This window comes from Sminthopsis crassicaudata, chromosome 3 (genome assembly GCF_048593235.1).
Source record: "Sminthopsis crassicaudata isolate SCR6 chromosome 3, ASM4859323v1, whole genome shotgun sequence".
NCBI classification, from domain to species: domain Eukaryota; kingdom Metazoa; phylum Chordata; class Mammalia; order Dasyuromorphia; family Dasyuridae; genus Sminthopsis; species Sminthopsis crassicaudata.
In genome coordinates, this window is record NC_133619.1 from 625,335,891 (window position 1) to 625,361,007 (window position 25,117).

General features: G+C 45.2%; 2 protein-coding genes across 7 annotated transcripts in view; one reads left to right on the top strand and one right to left on the bottom strand.

Annotated features, from left to right (window-relative positions):
- Positions 1-16,703, bottom strand: part of ESPN (espin) — a 57,004-nt gene extending 40,301 nt beyond the window's left edge. For all 6 annotated transcript variants that reach the window (XM_074306414.1, XM_074306413.1, XM_074306408.1 and 3 more), the window contains exons 1-2: positions 16,126-16,703; positions 9,141-9,334 (exon numbers count right to left, since the gene is read on the bottom strand). In XM_074306414.1, the coding sequence (XP_074162515.1) occupies positions 9,141-9,334; positions 16,126-16,419 (488 nt within the window). In that variant the 5' untranslated portion in view covers positions 16,420-16,703. The remainder of the gene's footprint in view (positions 1-9,140; positions 9,335-16,125) is intronic.
- Positions 16,704-21,228: 4,525 nt separating this feature from the next.
- Positions 21,229-24,537, top strand: HES2 (hes family bHLH transcription factor 2). The gene is made up of 4 exons (XM_074306419.1): positions 21,229-21,433; positions 21,542-21,637; positions 21,807-21,903; positions 22,011-24,537. The coding sequence occupies exons 1-4, from the start codon at positions 21,338-21,340 to the stop codon at positions 22,286-22,288; spliced, it is 567 nt and encodes a 188-aa protein (XP_074162520.1). The 5' UTR covers positions 21,229-21,337; the 3' UTR covers positions 22,289-24,537.
- The last annotated feature ends 580 nt before the right edge of the window (positions 24,538-25,117 follow it).

Here is a 25,117-nt window from a genome sequence, read left to right on the forward strand (position 1 = left end):
CCAGTGATTATTCTTTTCACTCCAGGTTCAAATAAACCTAATTATACTATCATCCAGCTCATGTCTCCATTTTGTCAATAAAGATAGCAAGAGATACTTTGTCAAATGCTTTATCCAATGACCCAGTGATCCCATTCCTGGACATGTGCCCAAAGAGATCAAGGACAGAAAAAAAAAAGCACCCATGTATATCAAAATATTCATTGCGGCACTATTTGTGGTAAGGTAAGAAGAAAAACTAGATGCAGAATGAATATTCATTGATTGGGAAATGTCTGAACAAACTGGTATATGAATGAGATTCAATATTATTTCACCATAAGAAATGAGGATTATGAAGAACTCAGTGAAATTTGGGAAGACATATGAACTGATACAGAATGAAGAAAGCAGAATCAGAAGAACAATACACAGTAACAAAAATAATGTAAACAGTAGCAATGCTGAACCTTTATTGCAATGTCCAGTCTTGTTCCCAGAAAACAGATGATGAAACACACTTTCCTTAGCTCTGTAAAGAGGTAAGGGGATTGTAGATATAGTTGCCTATGTCATCAGACAGGTTTTTCTTTGTTAGAACAGAGGGTTCAATTGTGGGGGACGGGGATATTAGGAAATGCCTGTGGTGTCAAAAATTAAAGGCATCAACAATTTCATAAAAACAGTTTTGTTCAAATACAGTTTACATTGTTCCCTTAATTTAGTGATTCTGTCACAAAAGGAAAAAAGATTTGTGTACAGCGATGGTTCTTGATAAAACCAAGCTGCTCTTTGGAGATCATAGCCTCTCCTTCTAAAAGCTCATAAGTCACCACTTAAATAATGTGCAGTATTTTGCTAACAATCAAAATCAAGTTCACCAGACTCTAGTTGAATGAATCTTCCTTTTCCCCTTTCTTTCTTTTCTTCTATCTTCCCTCTGTCCCTTCCTTTTCTTCTTTCCTTCCCTCTCTCCTTCCTTCTTCCTTGTATCTACCCTTCCTTCCTTCTCTCTTTTTTCCTTCTCTTTCTTTCTCCTCTTCTTCCTCCCTCTCTCTCTTCTTCCTTATCTTCCTTCCTTCCTTCTTGCTTTTCTTTCTTTCTTCCTTCCTTCCTTCTTTCTATTTCTTTCCCCCTTTTTCTTTCGCTCTCCCTATTGTCCTTCCTTCCTTTCTTCTCTATTTCTTTTTTTTTCCTCTTTAATTTATGGAATAAAACAAGCATTTCCATAACATCATACAATAAAAAGATGTTTGTACATGAAACTGCAAATCAACTATGCACAATTTGCTATTCCTTTCAAATATAAAACAAAATTATCATATAAATTTCTTTTTCCTTCCCTCTCCCCAGAGATGGCTACCATTAGATACAAAAAGCCCCATACACAGACACACACAGAGACACACACAGACACACAGACACACAGACACACACACACACAAGTATCCTATACATACTCCTAGTTTTTGGTCCTTTCCTTCTCTCCCCCCCTCTTTTTCTTTCAAATAGGATATTTGTCTGGCTCTTGTCCTGAAGCACCTCTCCTGTTTTCTATTTCTATAGGTCCTTATGGGAACTAAGGCCACCATTTTTTCCTGAGATTGAGAAGCATCCTGTAAAGAATACTGGCCTTTTAAAGACATGTGTGTGAACCCTGCTTCTATTAAAATGTAAACAGCCTATTAGCTGTGAGATCCTAGGCTGGTGGGCTCCTAGAATCACATTAAGAAAGATAGAGGAGACTTACATGTCATCTTAGTCAGCCAATAAACATTTATTAAGCACCTACTATTTGCCAGGCACTGTACTAAGCCTTGGGAATACAAAGAAAGGCAAGAGATAGCCCCTGCTTTGGAGGAGCTCACGGCCTAAAGGGTAAAGACAGCATGGAAACAAATATGTATAAGATAGTTACAAGATAAGTTGCAGGTAAACATCTGAGGGGAGGGACCAGAAGTAAGAAGGACTGGTAAAGGCTCCCTATAAAAGACAGCATTTTAGCTGGGTCTTGAAGCAAGCCAGGGAGGTCAAGAGATGAGGAGAAGGAAAGATGGTGTTCCTGGCACTAGGGCAAGACAGTGAAAATGCCCAGATGAGGGCCATGGAATTGCCTTACTGAACAAATAAAGAGTTTGAGTTTCAGAGAGTTTCCAGAGAGGTTCCAGGTTACAATCAATGGCAGAACTGGAATTTAAACCTAGATTTTTTTGACTGACTAGCTAGTTCAGATTTAATTAGTCCTTTAAGATTGCTAAAGCACTTTACATAATATCCCATTTTTTCCCTCATGACAACAGCTCTATGCAGTAGGGACCAGGATCATATCCATTTTAAGACATGTGGAAACTGAGGCTGAGAGCGTAATGACTTTCTTGGGGCAATGTAGCATTGTAGGCAAGGCTTGAACTCAGCCTTCCTGACTCCAGGTCCTTCTTTATCATCATCATCTAGCAAAATAAAAAATTTCCCACTGTACCATGTCGCCTTTTCTTTAACCTTTCTAACCTTCCGGTTTCCTCATCTGTAAAGCAGATAGAACAGTTGCCCTATCTATGTCATAAAGGTCACCTGCTTATAGATTTCAGAGGAAGAGACTTAGAGATCCCTCCTTCCCTTTACAGATGAGAGAGTGGAGATTGTATCTGAGTCCTCCCGCTCTAAATCTAATAGCCTTTCCATTGTACCATAACTTTTTGGAAGAAAATTTTACAAAGCCCAGTGCTAGAGAAATGAGTGATTCTTATTACAGATTTGGCCCTAGGTGGTGGCTGGGGAAGACGGTGGGGTTTCCTTTTGGGGGATGGAGTTGGATGACTGGAGGAGATTCAAAGCCCAATGTCAGTGAAGAGATGGAGGCCCCCACCCAAGGATGCTAGAAGCCAGGAGAGATGGGTTTGGAGGCCCCCACTCCCAGGCAGTTTCACTGGGAGCTGCTTTTCACCATTCACCTTGTTTTCTCTCCCCTGAGCTCCCAAGGGAACTGCTGGGGGTTGCCCCATTCACATGGATTAGCTTTCCCTCAGCAGGGGATGGAAAAGTGGGAGTAGAAGAAGGGGGGCCATTATGGTTACCCAGGGGATCACAACAAACAATGCCTAGTGGAAAATGGCCCTGCTGAGTGGTTGCAGCTTGAGCTGATTAAGAATGAATGAGCCCGAGGCCTGAGTGTGTGTGTGATCAGGTTTAGGGGTACTAGATTAGGGCAGAGTTAGAGCCCCTCCGGGAGCTGGCTTTCTGCTCTGGGCCAAGGCTGATTTCCCCATCATTCTGTTTTTTGGGGGAGGGAAGGGATGCTGAGCCTTCTACAATTCTCTCTTTCTCTCTCTCAGTCTCTCTTTCTCTATCTCTGTCTTTGTCTCTCTCTCTCTGTCTCTGTCTCTCTGACTGTGTCTCTGTCTCTCTCTCTCTGACTTTGTCTCTGTCTCTCTTTCTCTTTCACTGTCTCTGACTCTGTCTCTGTCTCTCTCTCTCTTCCTCCTCTGGTCCTCAAGTAGACTCCCAAACAGTTCAGATGGGTTTTGTTGTTTCTTTTCAAATGGCATGGGGTTGGGAGAGGGATTCCCCTAGTGATTGGAACAAGTTCCCTTTTAAATTATCTAGATAGTTCTCCCATCTGGAGAGGTCAAAAATCATGGAATGTCAGAACTGAAAGGGACCTGGAAATCCAATCTCCCTTCCAATCAAATTTTACAGGAATGGAAACTGAGGCACAGAGAGGAGGTAATGACTTGCCCAACATCAGCGTCAGCCAGTGACAGACACTGAACTGGAATTCTAATCTGCTGACTTGTTCCACTGCACAAGAGAAAAGGAACGGTGCCAGTTAGGGCTGGGTGAAAACCACCTGCTGTGAGCTCGGGTGCAGCCCTGATTACCTTCCAGAACCCTGTCACTGGGCTGGGCCGCACTTGCCCCTGGAGGCTGGCCTAATTCACTGAGTTTGATAGGTGTCCTCTTGCCTGCCAAGGCCCAAAGCCTTCCTTTTTTCCCCAAAACCAACTCTTCTTGCCTTGACTTAAAGGCAATGTGGGATAGGGGGAAGAACCTTGGGCTGGGAGTGAGGCTTCTTGGACCCCTGGACCTCAGTTTCTCCTTTGTAACCTGAGACCACCGAATTATCTGCATAACATTCCTTGATTCTAAGGAGTCTCCAGCATCTTTGGTCAGGATCTGGATTGGAAATGATTAGCAGGATATTGACAGACAGAGGGGGACTAGAGACCTCTAAGTGGGGTGATCACAGTTAGCTCAGCAGGTTATTGGGCATGGAAACCTAGGGTGGGAAGTGGGGTGGATGCTTTCATAAGCTTTTTAGCCTCTCTAGGATCCGAGCACCTGCTCCAGCTCAAGAGCCTTTTCTCTAGCTGTGGGGGCCCTCTTTCTCTAGTTTCTGTAGCCAACCTAGATCCCTATCTTTTGGCTTTCTTAGTGTAAACTGGAAGAAAGAGAGGAAAGGGGAAGGAAGGAAAAGGAGTGAGGGAAGAGAGAAGGAAGGGAAGGAGAGAGGAGAGGAAGGAAGGAGAGAAGAGGGGAGGGAATGGGAAGGGAGGACTGTAGAAGGGCTATAGAATCCAGATCATAGCCATAAACATGATGATAAGGATTCTTCAGCTGCTTGCCTCCAGGATCTATGCTGGAATGGGGTAGGGGAACAGCAGCAAGGCTTAGAAAAGGAAACATATGAGGTGGATATCAGGAAGTTCTTTCTTGAATCTCTTTAAAGCCCTGTGTTTTTTGTGTTTTTTTTTTTTTTTTTTTTTTCCCTCTGAGCCTGGGGTTAAGTGACTTGCCCAGGGTCACACAGCTAAGAAGTGTTAAGTGTCTGAGAACAGATTTGAACTTGGGTCCTCCTGAATTTAGGGCTGGTGCTCTATCCACTGGGCCACCTAGCTGCCCCCTCCCTTCCTGTTTTAATATGCATTCAGTTGTTCCATTATAGGCTCCCCCTTCCAGGGCCTCCTTACACGTACAATGTAGGTGAGTCCCTGCTCAGCCTTCCCTTTCCCAGGGAACCCAGGTTCCAGGATGGTAGGAAATTTGACTTGGCCCAGTGCATTTGCCTACCAATAGAAGAGAAGTTCACAATGAGCTTTCTCCTCTTCTCCTAAGCCTCAGCCATCAGTGCCCCCTCGGTCCCTTCCAGGGCCTCCTAGTTCTTACAAAGCTGAGATCAGGTTTCCAGCATTTGTAAGAGTGGGCCCTCACCCAATCTTCTGAGTCACTCAGCCTTGGGAGGCCTGGGGAGGGAGCAGGGGGGAGGGAGCAGCGTGCCTGGAGAGAGTTCCAAGGCTTTGAATAATTCATGGACCTGCTAAACCAGACCTGGTAGAAAGCTGGAGCTCCTGCAGTTTTCAGTGGTTGAAAGTCCCTCAGGTGGGCACATTCTCTATCCTAGACTTCCAAAGTCTGAGGTACAACAGCTTCTCCCAGGTCAAGACGAGACCAAAAGAGCGAAGCCCAAAGCTTCCTCAGTTTCCCCCAAACTGCCATCCAAGTCCAATAACTCATCCCAGTCCTTACACCCGTCCCGCCTCACCTACACCCAATTGCTACATGAGTGTTTGGCTGGGGAGGGAGGCCTCCAGTCCATCTTTCCCAACCTCTCATTTTCCCCAGGGGCAGGAGTTTGAGGTGACTGGAGAAATCTTCCTTCCAGTCACAAGCACAGGGAACCCAAGTTTGGAAGAATTAGAAAGAATTACTAGCTAAGTGGGGCCTTCAAAGGATCTCCTGATTTTTCTTCAGAATCACGAATTTAGACATGAAAGGGACCTGAGAGTCACTGAGTCCAATTCTCTTGTTTTTATGTGAGAAAAATGAGGCTCAGAAAAGTTCCATGTGTTATATTTATATATTATATTATTCTAAATTATATATATTATATTATATTATATTATATTATATTATATTATATTATATTATATTATATTATATTATATTATATTATATTATATTATAATATATTGCTTGCTCTCTAGGGAGAGAGGGAAGGAGAAAAACCTGGGACACGGAGTTTTGCCAAGTTGAATGTTGAAAACTATCTTTACATGTGTTTTGAAAATAAAAAGCTATTATTTTTTAAAAAGTTACGTTATTGGGGCAGCTAGGTGGCGCAGTGGATAGAGAACCAGCCCTGAATTCAGGAAGACCAAATCAAATCTCAGACACTTAACACTTCCTAGCTGTGTGACCCTGAGCAAGTCACTTAACCCCAGCCTCAGAAAAAAGAAAAATAAAAGTTACGTTATTTTTATATATACTTATGTATTACAAGGTAATTCTCTCCTAGTATTGTGAAATACAGGGACTTTTCCCTCGCTATCCTCAATACCTAGCTCCTAATAGGGATTGGGTAAATGCTTATTGCATTAAATTAAAAAGTATATGGATAAAGAAATGACAATCAGGATGATTTCAGAAAATCCTGTAAAGATTTACATGAACTGATGCAAAGTGAATCAAGCAGAGTCAGGAGAAAACTGTATATAGTAACAGCAACATTATACAGCGAAGAATTATGGATAATAGCTATTCTCAGCAATACAATGGTTCAAAAAGACAATCCCAATGGATTGTTGACGAAGTAAATTATCCACCTCCTGAGAAAAGACTGACATTATCTAATATCGAACTGCTATTTTCACTTTTTCTCATTCTATTTTTAAAATTTCAATCTTTTTATACAAAATGACTAATATGGAAATATCTTACATAATTGAACATGTATAATCTATAGATAATTTCTATGATCTCAGGGAAATGAGAGGGAAGGAAAGGTGGGAGGGATAGAATTTGGAAGCCCAAACTTAAAAAAAAAAATTAAAAGTGATTTAACATGTAATTGAGGAAAAAATAAAAAACATATTTTTCAAAATTAAATTGATTTGCCCAAGGTCACAAGATGCAAATTGCAGGGCTAGATTTCAGTTTAAGTCTTTCTTCAAGACTTTCTCCTGGAAGACCTACTACTACTTCAGAGATTCTTAATCTTTTCTTTTTTTTTTGAATCATGGACTCTTTTAGCAGTCTTAATAAAATCTATGAACTTTGTCTTAGGATAATTTTTTGAATGCATAAAATAAAAAAACATAGGATTATAAACCAAAAGTTGTAATTAATAAGTTGTAATTAATAATTAATATAGTTGTAATTATTTTCCCATTCAAGTTCATGGACTCCCTAAATCTATTTAAGCCTCCAGGCCTCAGGTTAAGAACTCCTCTCCTAATCATCCTCAAATTATCTTGTATTTACTCATTTTTGGATTTCTGTCATAACTTCCCAATAGACCTTGTGCTTTTTAAGAGAAATGTTAGTATTTCACAGCACTTACCACTGTGTCTTACATATGCTAAGGACTTAAGGTTTTATTGAATTGAATTGAGAGGTGGCTCTCATCCTGGAAGTCACAGCTAGTTGTGGGAGAGTTTTTTCCTTTCTCTTTCCAGGCCTGGCCTTTTTGAGGTAGCAATTCTCCCTTCCTTGATTGATGGATTCTCTTTTTATCCCCTGAAAAATAGCCCCACAGCCTCAGAGACCCGGTGGACAAAGAAGCTTCCTTATCAGTGACTTCACACTTGTGACTAGATCAAAGCTGGTGGCAGATGAGATTCATGGTGGGCTGCCACTCATCAGCCCAGAACATCTGGAAGCCTGCCGTTAACAGCATTCCCAAAGCAATCAGCACCTGGCATAGCTTGAGCTGTGGGGGGAGGTCACTCTGGATGGGGACTGAGTTTCCCCTGAGTCTTATACTGAGAGACTCCAGGGAAAGGCGACAACTGGGTAGGGAGGTCAAAGAGACAATAACAAACTGTCTCAAAACTCAGACTAAAAAATTATGGGAAGGACAGAAACAGATCCCTCATCTAATAGAAGGGAGCACCAAACTTGCTTTGTTTACAGTGGGATTTTTAAAATTTGTATTTAACCAAATTACTTTAGCTAGAATTTCCATCATGAACTTGATTAAATAGCATCATTGACTTGATTTTTAAGTTTTTTTTTTGTGGAAAGCAGAAGTGGGATCCAATAGAAGTCAAGCCCCATAACTGCTTAAAAGTAGAGAAATCTGTTCCAAATGGGTTTTGAAATGGCTGATCAGATACATAATGCTGCACAAAGTCTCATTGATCTTAAAGTAAAAGGGGATGATCCCTCCCCTGCTGTCTGCAAAATGGAGGATGTGGGGAGAGGGGTCCCAGAATCAACTATAACCAGTGGGATAGATGATCTGAGGGATGTTGGTGGGTAGGAGACTTTGAAAAAAGTATTTGGCAAAGCTCTTCCTAGGTAGCTCAGAACTCAAGAGGGCTGGGGAGAGGGAACAAACCATGGCCAGACAAATGGCAGATGGGGGAAATTGCCAGACTCAGAAGCGGAGGACCTGATTCTATTACTGTTTTTCCTGTAGAGGAACCAGATGACAACACCACAGGTGACCTCAGGTAATTCATTTGTCTTTTGGCCTCAGTTCCCTCACCTGTAAGAATGAAGAGGTTGGACTGGATGGGTTTTAAGGTCATTTCCTGCTCCATCACTGGCCTTCCTATCCCCCTCCCAGAAAAAAGAATTCAAGAGTGTAGGAAAATGAGTGTATCATCATTCTGTTCTAGCACTTGGGCTCAGTGGTTTAGATCAGCTTTGTCAATTAGCACAGATCCAGAGCTAGCATCAATTTTTGTATCAGAAGGTTATCCCAAATATGGCCCCCACTATGAGAATGAGTCCAGTGGGGGAGTTTGGAGGATTATTTTGCAGCTGAGCTCTTTGAGAGTTAGAAAACAGGCAAGGATCGGGTTTAAGTCAACTATTAGAAAGTCAAGGGGAAGAAGAGCATTGCAAACAAGGAAAGGGGATCCTGGCCAGAGAAGGGGCAAACACCCAGTGGTAGAATGGTTACTACAAGAATGAAGGGATGGTCTGCCTTTGTCCAGAGTCATAGGGAGACTTACCAAACTTCACATCTAAATTTTAATAATATCTGGAGTACTTGAGGAATGGTGGAGGGAGAGGAAGAGGTTTCCAAGGCAACTCTTAAACTAACTCCTAAACTACAAAATCCTGGGAGAGCTGAGACTGAGTAAGAGGGACAGGTCGAGCATTTCCCTGCCCCAGCTGGGCAAAAATATGTGCCCTTGACCTTGGAGTGCTCTTACTTTGGATAGTGGCTTGCAAGAAGTCGAAGTGAGGGGAAGTCTCCCTTGGCGGCGGCATAGTGAATGGGCAGGGCTCCAGTGTCTGTGGCCGAGGCAGGGTCGCTCCCTCCAAAGCGAAGCAGCCAATCCACTATCTCAGGATGACCAAACCGGGCAGCCAGATGTAGGACTGTGGCACCTGAATTGTCTTTGTCCTGCCGAGGAAAAAAGGGAACAAGCATTTATTAAGCATCTACTGTGTACCAGGAACTATGCTGAGTTATTTACAAACATTATCTTGTTTGATCCCCAAAACAAACTTGAGAGGAAATAGGGAACACACATTTATTAAGTACCTACTGTGTGCCAGGAATTGTGCTGAGCTATTTACAAATATTTCTTTTTTGATCCTAAAAACAACCTTGAGAGGAAATGGGGAACATGCATTTATTAAGTACCTACTGTGTGCCAGGAACTGTGCTGAGTTCTTTACAAACATTATCTTGTTTGATCCCCAAAACAACCTTGAGAGATAGATATCTATTAATATAGATATCATCTATATAATAATATATGATATTATGATATAATATACATTATATGATAATATAACAGATACATCTGATAATAAAGTATAATAACATTATTATTGTACTCAATTTACAGATGAGAAAACTGAGGCAGACAGTGGATAAGTAGTTTACACAGATACATGTAGCTAGTAAGTGTCTGAGGTCAGGTTGAACTCAGATTTTCCTAATTCCAGGTCCAGTGCTCTATTCACTGAGCCACCTAGATGCAAGAAGGATTTGATGATTGTGCTGAAATTGCTATAAGACACCAATGAATTCTTCTATTTTGACAAGCATGTGAAGTCGAAAATCTTAACTATCTATTCACAAATAAAACACAACGGTATAACCAAGATCTTGAAAGTATCCCTACCACTGAAAATTCAAACCAGACCTTCTTATCACTGATTCACCCTTCCCCTGATTCTTCCAGCCCATTAGAGAGAAACAAAAAGTCTTCTTGTCCTATTGGGAGGGTGAGCAGAGCTAATTTATGCTGGAATTTTGTTGAAGGTAAAATAAATGTGAATGGACAGGTCATGAAAAAAGAAGATTATCAACATATCTTGGTAGAACTATGTATTATCCTAAAAGTTTAGAATTATGCTAGAAAAGTAATTGATCTTTGTACAGAACATCTGTTCTATACAAGCAGTATCTCTAGCTGGCACATGTTCAAGAAGGCAAAAGATAGAGGGAAATGTATCATATGGACAAAGATTTATAGCAGCACATTATGTAGTAATAAAGAGTTCCTAGTTAGGACGAATGTAGATATCCATTGATTAGGGTAATGGTTCTCAAAGTGTGGGCCAGAGAATCCTGGAGGGTGTCTCTGAAAACCCTTTCAGAGCGTCTACAAATTTAAAACTAGTTTTTAATTTTTAATATCTATCTATCTATCTAAATAGCTATAAATATCATCCACCTAAAAATTCTTAGAAAAGATTCTTAATTTTAATAGTACATTAAATAGTATTTAATATAATATAATTAATATAATAGTATAATAGTACTTAATATTTAATAGTATAAAGATACTAAAAATAAAAGTTTGAGAACTTTTGAGAATGGCTGAACAAATTGTGCTATGGATTGTAAAGCAACATTCTTGTGAGATAAGAAAAGAATATGAAGAATTAAAAGAAAATTAGGAAATCTCATGTGAACTGATGCAGAACAAAGTAATTAGAGGTAGGGGAGCAATTCTCCATAATAATCACAATAATATGAAGAAAACCAGCATTGATCCCCAAAGTCTAATCAATGCAGTGACTTCAGAGTATTGACAGTGGAGCAAGAGCCTACCTCTTGGTAGGGAAGTAGAATAAGACAGCATCCTCATTGTCAATCTCATCACCACTGTTAGAATTTCTACAGACCTTTAAAGATGCAAAACTCTTTCCATATTTTATCTCATTTGATCCTCACAATAACCCTGTGAGCTAGGTATTAGTGTTATACCCACTTTTCATATGAAGAAACTGAGACAGAGAGAGGTTGTGACTTACATGGTCAGACATGCTTAGTAAGTTTACTTGTTTCACTTAACTGTATTTATTACAATGGAAGGTGCTGTTAAGATTGGAGAGTTATATTGATGATTTTTCAAAAAATCATCAGAGGCAACTAAATAGTGAAATGGATAGAGCACTGGCCCTGGAATCAGGAGGACCTGAGTTGAAATCCAGTCTTACACATTTATTAGCTGTGTGACCCTGGGCAAGTCACTTAACCCTAATTACCTCTGAAAAAATAAGAACATGACTAAAAGATTAATTAAAAAATAACTAAAAATGTAACTGAGAATTTGTTGACATTTAGAGAAGAGAGCATTGCCTTTGACTGAGTTTGCATCTAAATATTATAAAAAGGAATTAAATGGAGAGGAGAGAGAACTTAAGGACAAAAAAGTACAGATTGATGTATTTCCTAATGGGACTAATGAGAGATCCTTAACAATGTAGGCAGCCATCTTAGAGATGACATTCAAGTGGAAGGTGGAAAAAAGAATAAACAATATGAAGGAAAACAATACTAAAAAAAATCAGAACTCACATTAATGCAATGACCAAATTTACTACAGAGTAAAACTTAGTGAATTATAATTTTCTCAGCAGAAAAATGATGGAATATGGGTATAGAAAGTGATAACAGACATGGTAAACTGTTATATTGTTTTACTTAATCAGATTATTTTGCAAGAATGATTACTAGGAAGTAAGAGTGATTTTTTAAAAAGTATCAGTGAAACATTTTTTAAAAAAAATTATTATAATTTTTTTTTATTTACAAGATATATGCATGGGTAATTTTACAACACTGACAATTGCCAAGCTTTTTGTTCCGAAATTTCCCCTCCTTCCCCCCATCCCCTCTGTCAGGTAGCAGGTTGATCAATACAAGTTACATATGTTAAAGTATAAATTAAATACAATATATGTATACGTGTCCAAACAGTTATTTTGCTGTACAAAAAGAATCGGACTTTGAAATAGTGTACCATTAGTCTGTGAAGGAAATCCAAAATGCAAGCGGACAAAAATAGAGGGATTGGGAATTCTATGTAGTGGTTCATAGTCGTCTCCCAGAGTTCTTTCGCTGGGTGTAGCTGGTTCAGTTCATTACTGTTCTATTGGAACTGATTTGGTTCATCTCATTGTTGAAAATGGCCACACCCATCAGAATTGATCATCATATAATATTGTTGTTGAAGTATACAACGATCTCCTGGTCCTGCTCATTTCACTCAGCATCAGTGAAACATTTTTTAAAATGAAAGTCCAAAAATGACTAAGATATTAATTTAATATACATATGCTATTTGCCCCCAAATCCAAATTACAAATAGAGAGTTTCAAGTACAAATAGAGAAGACTTAGGGAAAAATATGCCAGATGACATGGGCTCTCAAAGGTGACCCCAGCAGAATGCCCTCTGGAAAGTTCTCCAGGATAGAATACTTCATTCGCACCCTAGTTCTGCTGCTCTAGAATCCCCTTCACACAGTAGGATGCCTCATGTCATAAGGTTGATCATTTGGTGATGGATTCTTTGATCATGCTGCTCTGTGAATATACCATGATTAACTTTTTTTTTTTTTTTTTTTTTTCCCCTGAGGCTGGGGTTAAGTGACTTGCCCAGGGTCACACAGCTAGGAAGTTAAGTGTCTGAGACCAGATTTGATCTCCGGTCCTCCTGAATTCAAGGCTGGTGCTCTATCCACTGCGCCACCTAGCTGCCCCCATGATTAACTTTTAAAAATAGGGAGTTCAAAGATAACTGTTGATGAAAAATATATTTATTAAATTAAATATACATGATAAGATTGCCTGCCATCTAGGGGAGAGGATGGAGGGAAGGAGGGAAAATTCGGAATAAATGTGAGTGCAAAGGATAATGTTGTGGAAAAACTACCTATGCATATGTACTGTTTAAAAAAAAATTATAATTATAAAATCAATTTAAAAAAGAATAAAATAAAATAAAATATAAAATTAAAAAAATAAATATACATGCATTTCACTTTTAAAACTGATTTTTTTTTTTTAAAGAGAGATTCTAATTTTGTGGGGGAAGGGGATGGATTTAAATCTTTGACTTCAGTGTAGGGAAATTCCTGAATGGGAAAGTAATGATACGAGATAAGCACATTTTTTTGCAATGCATGCCCATAGAGAATTACCTGAGCATACCAAGAAGGTAAGAGGCTGGGGGCTGCTAGATAACAGAAGATAGAGCACCTTCCCTAGAGTCAGAAAGAACTGGGTTCAAATCCAATCTTAGACACGTAATACTAGTTGTGTGACCCATGGCAAGTCATTCACTTGCCTCATGAAAAAAAATATAAAAAATTTTTAAAAGAGGTTAAAGGGCTTGTCTAGACTCATGAAATAAGTGATTGGGCTTGAACCATGGGTTTCCTGACTCCCATGCTTAACTCTAACTACTAAATCATTCCACTTTTCACTTTCATATTTTCTTTTCTTTATATATTTATAAACTTATTTTATATAGTTCATCTAAAAGAATTTCAAATCTCACTTTGATGAACTCTATTTTCTTTTCTTTTTTTTTATTATTATTTTTCTTATTTATAATTTTTTCACAGTATATATGCATGAGTAACTTTTTTTATAATATTATCCCTTGTATTCATTTTTCCGAATTATCCCCTCCCTCCCTCTACTCCCTCCCCTTGATGGCAGGCAATCCCATACATTTTACATATGTTACAATATAACCTAGATATAATATATGTGTGTAAATACCATTTTCTTGTTGCACATTAAGCATTAGCTTCCGAAGGTATAAGTAACCTGGGTAAAAAGACAGTAGTGCTCACAATTTACATTCACTTCCCAGTGTTCCTTCTCTGGGTGTAGTTGTTTCTGTCCATCATTGATCAACTGGAAGTGGAACTCTATTTTCTTTTATAAATTTATATACTTATTTTATCTAATTCATCTTAAAAAAATATTTTTAGAAGTCCAGAATAAAACTGTTTTCTAGGCTTTTGCAGTTGCAGCTGGTTTTTTTGAAGAGCTACTTGGGGGTAGCTAGCTATATGATGGTGGCTTAGCTAATAAAAATAATAACAATCAGGGCAGAAGATGTGAGCATCTACTGAGACTCAGCTTAGCAGCATCTCTAGAGCTGGTTTTTCCCTCTTTCCCCTTGGTCCAGTAGCTTAAACCTTAGAGACTGCTTTAGGAATACAATGGATAATTGGTATTTCAGCCTTCTGGGCTCCAATGAGCACAGAGAAGTAGTAATGGTCACAGAGTCCCATGTGCTAGGGGAGCAGTCCAGGAATGGAAAAGTTCTTACTACCTACTCCCTGTCCTTGTCTGACCCCACCAGTCCATTCACATTTCTTGTAGTGGAGACTCACGTCTCTGGCCCTCAGTGCCTCCAGTCCTTTATTAGAGGGAGAAGTCTTGGTTGTTGTAAGTTAATTGTGTTCTTGAAGTCAGGAGGTTCAAACCTAGCTCTGAGACTTTGGTATATAATTCTGGGCAAATTACTTAGCATATTCAAAATTTCTCATCTATAAAATTGTAATGATATTTGCCCTGAATAGTGTTCTTGGCGAGGAAGGCATTTTTAGAAACCATAAAATATATTCATGTGAGTTATTGTCTTTACATGGTGAAAAAGCCCTCTTAGGGCACCTTCTTGAGTGACCTAGCCTTTGGCCCAGGGATGGAGTGGGGGAGGAGAGATGAGTTCAGCTAGAAAGGCTCTGGTGATCCCACCTGTCACTCTAGCACTAAATTGTTTCTTAAGCTGCTAATGGTACATCCCAGGCTACCACCTGCCAATCTTCACGCAGCAAGCTGTTTATCTCCTAGGGCTTTATAGCACAAGGAGAACAAGGTTGTGGTCATCCCTTCCTTTTGGTCCTTGCATCTTAAGGGATGGGAAATGCCTATTCTTTCAGCCCTTAATTTTGGATCGGAACAAGGAGCAGAGATGGAGGAGACCTTGAGTCATTCCATTCCTTTTCTAGTATTTTTTCTAAGGAAAACAGGTTACAATGAACCTGATGGGGGAGAGGAAGTAATCAAAAGGTTATATGCAGTTTCAAGGGCTTTAGAAAGGTCAAAGATGAGGAGGACCTTCCTTTAAGGTCTGTTCGGTAGCCTCTGGGCCCGATCATAGGACCAGCCCAGAGATCCGGACAAACCCGGATCTGGACACAGACTCTGCATAATGTAATCTCTGGGTCTCCAGATAAATCGTTTGGCCGCCCCGGGCTTGGGCTGGGTGATGGGATCGGAGCTGGTGGCTACTATATTTGAGGAACTCAGGACTATTGAGGTTCCAGAAGGATAGAATGAGATAAATACCTATTCCCATCTGAAGTTTTCAATTATGTCCTTCCACTCCCTAGTTTCTCCTCTAGGAGATAAAGCTCTATCATCGTTGACGGAAGCAGGACAGCCTTTTTCTGTCTCTCTCTTAGGGCCATCCCCTGGGGATGGAGTATTACTACCTCTAGCCACAAACGTTTGTAGAATTTGCTACGAAGTTATGAATGAAATAAGATGCAAGGCTCGCTGTGAGAGTCAGGAAGTGGCAGGGAAGATAAAGTTAGTGGACAGAGGAAAGTTGGGAAAAAATCCGAGAGGACAAAGTTCCAGGCTTAGGAAATCGTTTTAGAGTACTTTGTGTCCCCCTTGCCCTGGTCCCTGAAGCCAGAGGTGGATCTGGCGGCGTCAGCCAAGCCGCGGCTTTAACTCTGGGGTCGTCTGTTACTCTCCTTGGTCCTGAAGGAAGATATCTACTTAGGGAGTCTGACGGAGGATTGGGGAGGGGGGAGTCTCAGTTACTGGAGAAAGGGTGCAGGGGAAGCCGCCCGGGGAAAGGGTCAGGGGGCCGGCCCCCCGGAATGGACCTGCGACGGGTGACAGACGCTCCACCAGACTCACCTGCACTCCGCAGCCGCCCTGCGTGAGAAGCCACTGAAGACAGGCCAGGTGGCCGGTGGCCGCGGCGTCGTGGGCCGGAGTGGCCCCGTTCCTGGCGCGGGCAGTGGCGGGCAGGTTCGCCTCCTCCACCAGGAAGCGCAGGCAGTGCAGTTTGCCCGCCCGGGCCGCATGGTGCACGGGGAGGGCATCTAACGGGTCCCGCAGAGTGGGCAGCAGCGAGCCGGCCCGCTGCAGCGCCTTCAGGGTCTCTAGGTCCCCCTGACGCGACGCTTGCAATGCCCGCTCCAGGGCCATGGTGGCCCTCAGCGTCCCGGGGGCGCCATGCGCTGGGTGGTCTTAGCCGGGACCCGCACTCCGGCTCTCGGGGCCGCGTCCAGGCCGCCCTGGACTCCGGTGATCCCCACCCACCCCGAGGGTCCTCGGCCCCAGGAGAGGCTCCTCTAGTCTAACTGTCCCAGTTCTCGTCTCTAGCTCGTTTGTCTCGGAGCCCGAAGGGTCTGCGTTCTGCCCCCGAATCGAAGGAGATGGCTAGAGGAGTGGACCTCTCTGCTCCCACTCCTCCGCTCCGTCCTCCCTCCGCCCTCTGGGGCCCTGGAACTGCGACAGCCGGGGAGGTCCCGCAGATCCCGCCCTCCCCCGGCTCGGACTCCTCCCAGCCCTCAGCCCTGGGCTAGGTTCACCCAGCGAGGGGGAGGGGCGTCCAGACCGACAGCTTGGGAGCGGGACTCCGGTCTCCCCACCCCGCCTGCCGCTCCTGCCCCACGCTTCCACACCAGTTATTGGTTGGCCCAACTTATGCCTGGAAACCTGCCTTCTGCGACCACCTTTTAGGGAAGAATGGAGCAGACCCCTTTAGCAAGAGCGGTCTAAAGCCGGCGCCTCCGGCCAAGAGTGAACTGCTGGAATCAGGAAAGAGGCTAAAAACGGATGCGTCTGCCTGGGAGCCATTGGCACCGAGGTGATCGCTGAAGGCAGTGAAGCTGGTACGGTCCCCAGTGGAACGAGCTTAGAGGGAGGAAGGGCCCAGGAAAGGGTTTGAGGGGACACCCGCAGTCAGCAGTGACCTTGTCGGAGACCTTGGAGCCTTCGGGGACTGACGGGGACGGAACCAGTTCTGGGAGAACAACTTGGGCTCTCAACCCATTTCATACCTATGGAAAGGGAGGGGACTGCCAGAGGCCAAATGAGGTGGCATTGAACATCCAGGGCGAGTTGGAGCTGGAAGAGTCCTTCGTGACCATTGCACGCCCTCGTTTTCAGTCTCACAGAAGGGGAAAGTGACTCCATCCAAGCGGGCCAAGTCTCGAACCCAAGTCGCCGGACCTTTTAAGCGCTCCGGGATCTTTGAGGGCATTTTTTTGGGGGGGAGGGGGCAGACTTGGGTCACAATGCTAGAACCCTGTTTGATTGAATTCCCTCGCGAGAGGCCCACTGCAGCTTAAACTCGTGGGGAGGGTGGGGCACGCTTGCAAAGCGCCCACGGGCGAGGCTTTCCGGGAGGCCAATTTGTCAGTCTAGACATAGTGGGAGGAGTCCTCGCGGACCGCCTCTCTGCCCCCGCCTTCTCCCAGGCACCTGAAGGAAAATGCCACAGCGTGGCGCTGTCCGGGGAGGCGACGTCCTCCGCTCCCCTAGCTGAGGGACAGCAGTGGCCGAGACCTACCCGGGAGAGCCACTGAGCCACTCCCATAACACCTTCCCTCCGGTGGGAACCGTCAGTCCCCGCAGGCTCCAAGGTCTCCAACAAGGCCACTGCTGACTGCGGGTGTCCCCTCAAACCCTTTCCTGGGCCCTTCCTCCCTCTAAGCTCGTTCCACTGGGGACCGTACCAGCTTCACTGCCTTCAGCGATCATCTCAGTGCCAATGGCTCCCAGGTAGACGGATCCGTTTTCAGCCTCTTGCCTGACTCCCAGCAGGCAGTTGGAACTGGCAGCAGCAACTGCTTCCCGAACATCTCTAGTCATCTCAAACTCAAAATGCCCAAACCAATCTATTCTCTTCCCAGTTCTTTTATCTTCCCAACTTCCTTGGTTCTATGGAGGAGAAATCTATCTTTCAGGTCACCCAGGCTAACAACCGGAGTATCTTCCTGAACTCCTCATCCAATTTCACACGATATCTCCAGTTAATTGTCAAATCTATTATTTCTTCACACAACTGACAATCTGGAGCAAACTTGGGAGGAGAAGGCTCTAGCATCTGGGATGATTAAGCACTTACTCATATAGAGTGTTGCTTTTTAGTTGCCTTTGAAAGAAATTAGGGATTTTCAGAGGCAGAGGTGAGGAGGAAATGAATTGCAGACGTGGACAAAGACTTTCTGAGGGAAGATGGAATGAGGTGTAGAGAAACAGGAAAAAGGACATCATTAAGACGGAAAAGTGGCTTGGATGCAAGTTGTGAAAATTTTAAATCCCAAATAGAGGATCATATCATATCATAATCCTAAACTTAATAAGGAACTATTAGAGAATGTAGGATCTTCTGTTTTCAGAGCTGTCGCTGCTTCTCCCAAGTCTGTAAAGTGTAGTTTTGGCATTCTCCATCATCCTTCCCATGGCCTGTCTTCCACCTACTAGTGCCCTCATGTGGCTCTCTTAGTACCCAGATACCCTCTTTTGATATCCCAGACAAGACAATCGACTCCTCATGGGCGTTAGCTTCTCTTTCCAGAATAGAGAACTTCATTTAATGTACCCGCTCTAAAACCTACTTACCCTTCCTTTGAAAATTGGTCTTTGACATTAAAATTAAAGGGGAATGGGAAACTCCCCACAGAAGACCTTTGGGGTTGTAAAAGAAGCCAGGAAAGCCATAAGAGGGGGAGCAAGAGAATTCCAGGCATGGAGGACTATTAGTGGAGAAAAAAGTCAGGAAATGGGGTATCATATTCAAAGAGCAGAAAATAGACCACTCTCGCTGGACCACAGAATAGGGGTGGAGGGTGTTGGAGTGTAAGGAGACCAACAAAGTGGAAGGGGGAACTATTCCTGTGATTTCTTTGGTGTAATGATGACAAAGTTAAATAGAAATGGACTCATGAAGGCTATCTATCTATAAATGTGTGTATGTATATGTATATATACACATATATATGTATATATGCCTATATATACACATATATGTGTGTATATATATACCTATACACACACACACACACACACACACACACACACACACACACACACACACACACATATATATATATATATAGTTGGTCTTTACTGGTTGATCTCCCTCCTTTAAGTCTCTTCATACTTGAATCTATCTTTCACTCAGCTGTCAAAGGGATTCTTCCTAAAATGAAGGTCTGATCATATCGCTCCCGGATTCAATGAACTCCAGTAGCTTCCTATTACCTCCGGGATCAAATAGAAAATCCTCTGCTTGGCTTTTAAAGCAGCTCTTCCTAGCCTGGCTCCTTGCTACCTTTCTTTCTCCACTTCCCCTCCCCCCTCGGTCCAGCCTCCCGCTGTTCTTCACGCAGAACATGTCCATGTCCCAGCTTTCGTTCCCATGCTTGAAACTCTGTTTTCATCTCTGCCTCCCAGCTTCCCGGGTTTTTCTCCAAGTCTCAGCTACCGTCCCACCTTATGTAAGAAGCCTTTCCCAGTCTTCCGTGATCTTAGAGCCTTTCCTCTGATATCCCTCCCAGTTTATCCTGCATTTACACTGTTGGTGTATACAGTTGTGTGCCATTCTCCCTGCTTAGACTGTGACCCCCTCTAGAGTGACTGGCACATAATAGGCGCTTGGTAAATGCCAGTTGACTGATTCCTTGCAGGATCTCGTCCCCCCGAGAGGGATCCCTGCTTCGATCTGACTCTACCTGCTTCCACCATTGGTATTTTCTTTAGCGCTCGGCATTCAGACCCTTCTTCCAGTAGCCAAAGGGAGGGAATCTCGAGTCGCTCAGCACCTGGGACAGCGCCCGGCTCCCGAGAATGGGGCGTTCAGCCCAAGCCCTCCGACTTCGGAAGCTGGCACTGTTTCTAGGTTCCCCGGGGCTAATTGGGGAAGCTGCCAGAGCTCGGTCTGGAGACTCTTCCCCGCTGCCTTTACTCTGAAGTTACATCTGGGAACAGCTGTGAACCCGGCTTCAAACACAGTTCGGATTCGGGAGTCGAAAGCATCCCTCGGCCGGTAGCTTCGGCCGTTGGTTATTCCCCATATCTCCCCTCCCCTTGCCCTCCCCCCACGCACCTCAGCCACAAAATCTGGCTCTAAGCTCGGGGGAGAGAGGGAGAATTATCTACGGAACCGCCCAGCACAGCTGAGTTGGGGACGCCCAGTGTGCTTCCAAAAGCAACGGACTCGCGATATGGACGCTGGGCGAGGCTCCGAGAGTTATCTCCTACTGTGGAAATCTCTAGAGGGATCCCTCCTCTCTAAGTTTTCAGGGTGTGACCTAAGGACTCCCCAAGTAGCCCCTTATTTGGCTTCCGCTCCCATTTCTGGAACACGTTTAAAATGCTAAAAAAAAAAAAAAAAAAAAAAAAAAAAAAAACCCTGGAACAAGGCAAAAAAAGCTTTAATTCGGAGGGGAGCCCTGGGGTGAGTGGGGGAGGGGGAGTGTACCCTGGTAGAGACCGTCTGAGAGCCGAGAGGAGGCCGGAATCCCCGGGCCCCGGAGAACGGATCTCTAGAAGGAGCTGCAGCCCAGAGCACGGACTGAGGGCGGGCAGGCCCTGTTTCCCAATTCCTCCGGCGTGAGAGCAGCCTTCCCTGGGTCATGGTGGACTAGGAGGCGGGGTGGAAATGGGACGGCTGGGTTTCTCGGGGAGCAGGGGAGTTCCTTCCTTCCGAGGCGCTGAGGTAAACCCCGTCATCGCTGTCTCCTCTCCGGGTCCTAACCTTTGGACGCCTCCCACAGCACTCCCGGCCGGGCGTCCCAGTCTGAGCTCGGTCCCCTGGGGCGCCTCCTCCCCGTCTGCAGCCTCTCTGCCCCGGGGCGCACGTCTCGCGGCCTGCGCGGCGGTCACGAGCAGATGGGGCCGCCACCGAGCCCTCTCCTCCCCGGGGATCCACCCCTTTCTCATCCCTCCCAGGCTCCTTCGCCCTTCTCTTCCCCAGCGGGAACAAAGCCAGGAGGTGGGGCCGGAGGGCGGGGCGGTTCCTTAAAGCCTAGGTGGAGATGTTCCGGGGAGCATTCGGCGTCCCACCCGCGGCTTAGCGAGCTGGCCCGAGCCGCCTGGGAGCTCCCGAAGCTGCATGTCTCCCCACAGCGCCGAGCCGGAAACTGGGAGCGCCTTCCAGCCCAAGATGGGCGTCCCTCGAAGACCCGGGGACGCCGCCGAACTGCGAAAGGTGAGAGCCGCGGGAGCCGGCGAGGGCCGCCGGGCGGGCGGGGGCGGAGAACGGGGGAGGGGGAAAGGTGGCGAGGAGCGAGTCTGCCTCAACCTCCCTGTCCCGCAGACCCTGAAGCCTCTCATGGAGAAACGCCGACGGGCGCGCATCAACGAGAGCCTGAGCCAGCTCAAGGGTCTCATCTTGCCCCTTATCGGCAAGGATGTGAGTGAGCCGCGCCCACGGGGCGGGGGGAGCGCGCGGAGGGAGCCGGGAGGTGGAAAGCGGGGACCTCCCGGCGGCCCCCTGGGCGGGCCGGGGGTCCCGGGCTCTGGAGCAGGCCGAGCCCGGCGCGCGGCGGCCTCCTAGCGCCCTGTCACCTTGCTTCCCACAGAGCTCCCGCTACTCGAAGCTGGAGAAAGCAGACATCCTAGAAATGACGGTGCGCTTCCTGCAGGAGCTGCCCGCGTCCCACGGCCCCGCGGCGCCCAGTGAGTGACCTCTAGGCTAACGGCGTCCCAGCCGGCACCCAACCCCGCCCCCGCCTTGTCCCTTCGTGCGCTCTCAGAGACTGACTGCTCGCCTCTTGCCTCCCCAGCCCTAGCAGACAGCTACCGAGAGGGCTACCGGGCCTGCCTCAGCCGCCTGAGCCGGCTCCTGCCCTCCTGCAGCCTCCTGGACCGCGACGTGTGCGGCCGACTCCTGGAGCACCTGCACCGGAGCGCCTCGGGCCAGTGCCTCCTCCCGGACTCCCGCGGCAGCCCCAAAGACCCGCGCTGCGGCTCCCCCGAGAGAATGCGCTCGGCCTGCTCTCCTCGGGCATCCGGCGGCGGTCCTCCCGGCCCCCCGCCCCCCGGACTCTGGCGCCCCTGGTAGCTAGCTCCCCGAGAGGGGAGCGAGACCTCTGTCGGACCTATATTTATTTGGAATCACAGGGAGAGAAGAAAAGTGGATAGAAAACCTGGGGGTTCCTTGCCCCCCTATTCTCCAGCTCCCACCTCCATCTTCCAGCCTCCTATCATTGCACTTTGTAGCTTCTGATTTCTTCACCTCGGCCTAAGGGGTTTGATTCTGTTAGATTTCCCACAAAGCCTCTGGCTGAGTGCCGGGCTCCCAGTATCCCTCTGCTGCTGGAGGAGGGGCAGGAAAGGGCCCAGTGCCCAGGAGACAGGGAGATTCTGCCCTGAGCTTGGACCTGGCTTCTCCTGGGCCTCAGAGTGAGCCTCAGTTCCACTGGAGGCAGAAGATCTCCCGGACCTGGGAGGGGAGCTTTGCTCTTGGAGAGCCCTCTTCGGAAGAGGTGACCGGGGAGCTTGTCCAGTGCCTGAACTCCCTGCAGCAGGTTGCAGGCTGACCTCTCTCCACCTTGGCCCCCAGCGCCAGGACTAGAGTTGCCCTAATGCAATCCTGACCCCACCCCAGTGGAGAAGATGGGCTGTGCAGGGCGATCCTTGCCCGGGCCTGTCTCCCCACCTGGGGCAGGCCAGAGTAAAAGCAGAAAAACATGGGTTTCAGGGCTGACAGAGGAAACTCAGGGACAGGAGGAAGAGGGACTGGAAAGAGACAGCCATTCACCCAGGGAAGAGCTTCTCAAGGCCCCATGGTACGGGGAATCCAAACAATCGTTTCTGGATCCTCATCCCAGAAGCTCACTTTTTTTTCCCCACTAACCTCCTTTGCTCTGCCTTACACATCACCCACTCATATCTATTGAGTGGCTACCACATGCAGGAGGACCCTGTGGACCTTGTGGGCCAGCAAACTAGAACCTCCTGGGAGCCTGACGCCTCAGGAGCTTTGCTCAGTTACCCAGAATTGAGCCTCTTGGGAGTAATGGCATTTCAGTCCTGGCACTCAGAGCTAGAGAGAGAACGTGAGTCCAGATGATGCTTCTGGGAAGTAACTAGTTCCCATAGACCTTTTTCTCTTTTCTTTCTTTTCCCCTTTGGGTTGCAAGAAATGACACTAAAAAGAATGACTCTTGTTTCCAGATCCCCAATTTTTCTCCTTCATTTTAGCCTTCCTCCACCAGACCTCCCAAATCTCCTCCCAGTCCCTCTGGTGTCTTCAAACACAGGGAGAAGGAATCTACCAGACCAAAGGCATCTGGGGTTTCTAGGTAAGGACCCAGAGAAATAGTTGAAGTTTTTATTAGCTGCCTGAGGACCAAGAGTCTTCCTGGAGATAAAGCTATCGTTTTGATGCTTTGATATATAAAGCTTTGTATATAGGTGAGAAATTTTGGGTTCAAATTCTAAGCTTAGGACTTCAGATTTCTATGTGACATTCTCAAAATTAAAAGGAAGAAGAGTTATTTGTATTCCTTCCCATCCCCCTCACCCACATATTGCTATCTGCTCCTCTTCCTCCTGTCCTAAAGTTTCCACTGTCAGATGTGAAACCAGCCATGTTTTGTTGCTTTTGCTCTGGCCTGCCCCAGGTAGGGAGACAGGCCCGGGCAAGGATCCCCCTCCACAGCCCATCTTCTCCCTTGGGGTGGGGTCAGGGTTGCATTAGAAGAGCCTATTAGTTCTAAAGTCCAATATATTTCTGTTTGTTTATTTGTTTGTTTTTTTCTGGCAATGAAAGTACATTTTTCTATGTACCCTTTTTTGAAATGCCTTAACACAGAAATCAACCAAATAAATGTTTGCTGGTGACGAGGATGAATTGAACTCTTTAAGAATATTTCTAGTACCTGGATATTATGAGTTCAGAAAAACCAGTCAAGAGCAGGAATGAGGAATTCTCCTGTTGTGCTCTCTGACTCTCTGGGAACACTAGAGAATTCATTGCCAAAATCTGGTGGAGAAATGAGAAAGCACCTTGCTGATTTCTCCTGCCAGCCATTCCCCTCTACTTCTTACAGAAACATAACTGAAAGCCTGACTGTTGACAAACACGCAAATGCAAAATGAATTCTCCCACCCCTCTTCCTTCACAGAGATGTTGAAGATTATATTTTTTCAAAAAAAAAAAATTGTATTTTGTTACTTTGTACCTGGGAAACCTTTATTGAGCGTGTGCATTTCTACATACATGGAATCAAGATCACACCTGAACAACTACTTGTACAAATTGCATTTTTAGAAAGAATCTAATAAATTCCACATGTGGGTTCTAAAGCTATTTTGTTTGTGTCTGCTTCTAAGCTCTCATTCTTTTCTTTGATTGTCCTTTATTTCTTTTCTCCAAGATTACCTTTAACATCCAGTGTAGGTAAGAGGATCTAGGCCATAGGACTAACTGCTGCTGAGTTCCCTTTCCAGGTCCTGATGTTCTTCACCTGAGGCCAAGGCAGGAAGATCAGGTTTGCATGCCTTCTGGGGTGTCCTAATTTCAGGTTTACTCACTGCCCCATGATATGAGTTCCAAGGTAAGGTGGTGGAAGTCCTGGAGCAATATTCCCTCCGTCTCCCTGCCTCTCTCCCTCCCCCACTCCTACCCCTTTCATTTTATTGGAGATTCTGTTCTTGTTTCTTGTGTAATAATTGGATTGCCTGGATATCCTGACCCTGGAATCAGATACAGCTCACATTAGCTTGGAGGTGGGCAGTATTTCTGAGAATGCTGCAAATCCATTTTGAAGATAGCATTCCAGATTATGCAAAAATAGATTTGAAGAACTGGACCTGTGGGAGAATTTGAAATGTTCATTTTATTGGCAATTCTGTTCTTGTTTCTTGTGTAACAATTGGGTTGCCT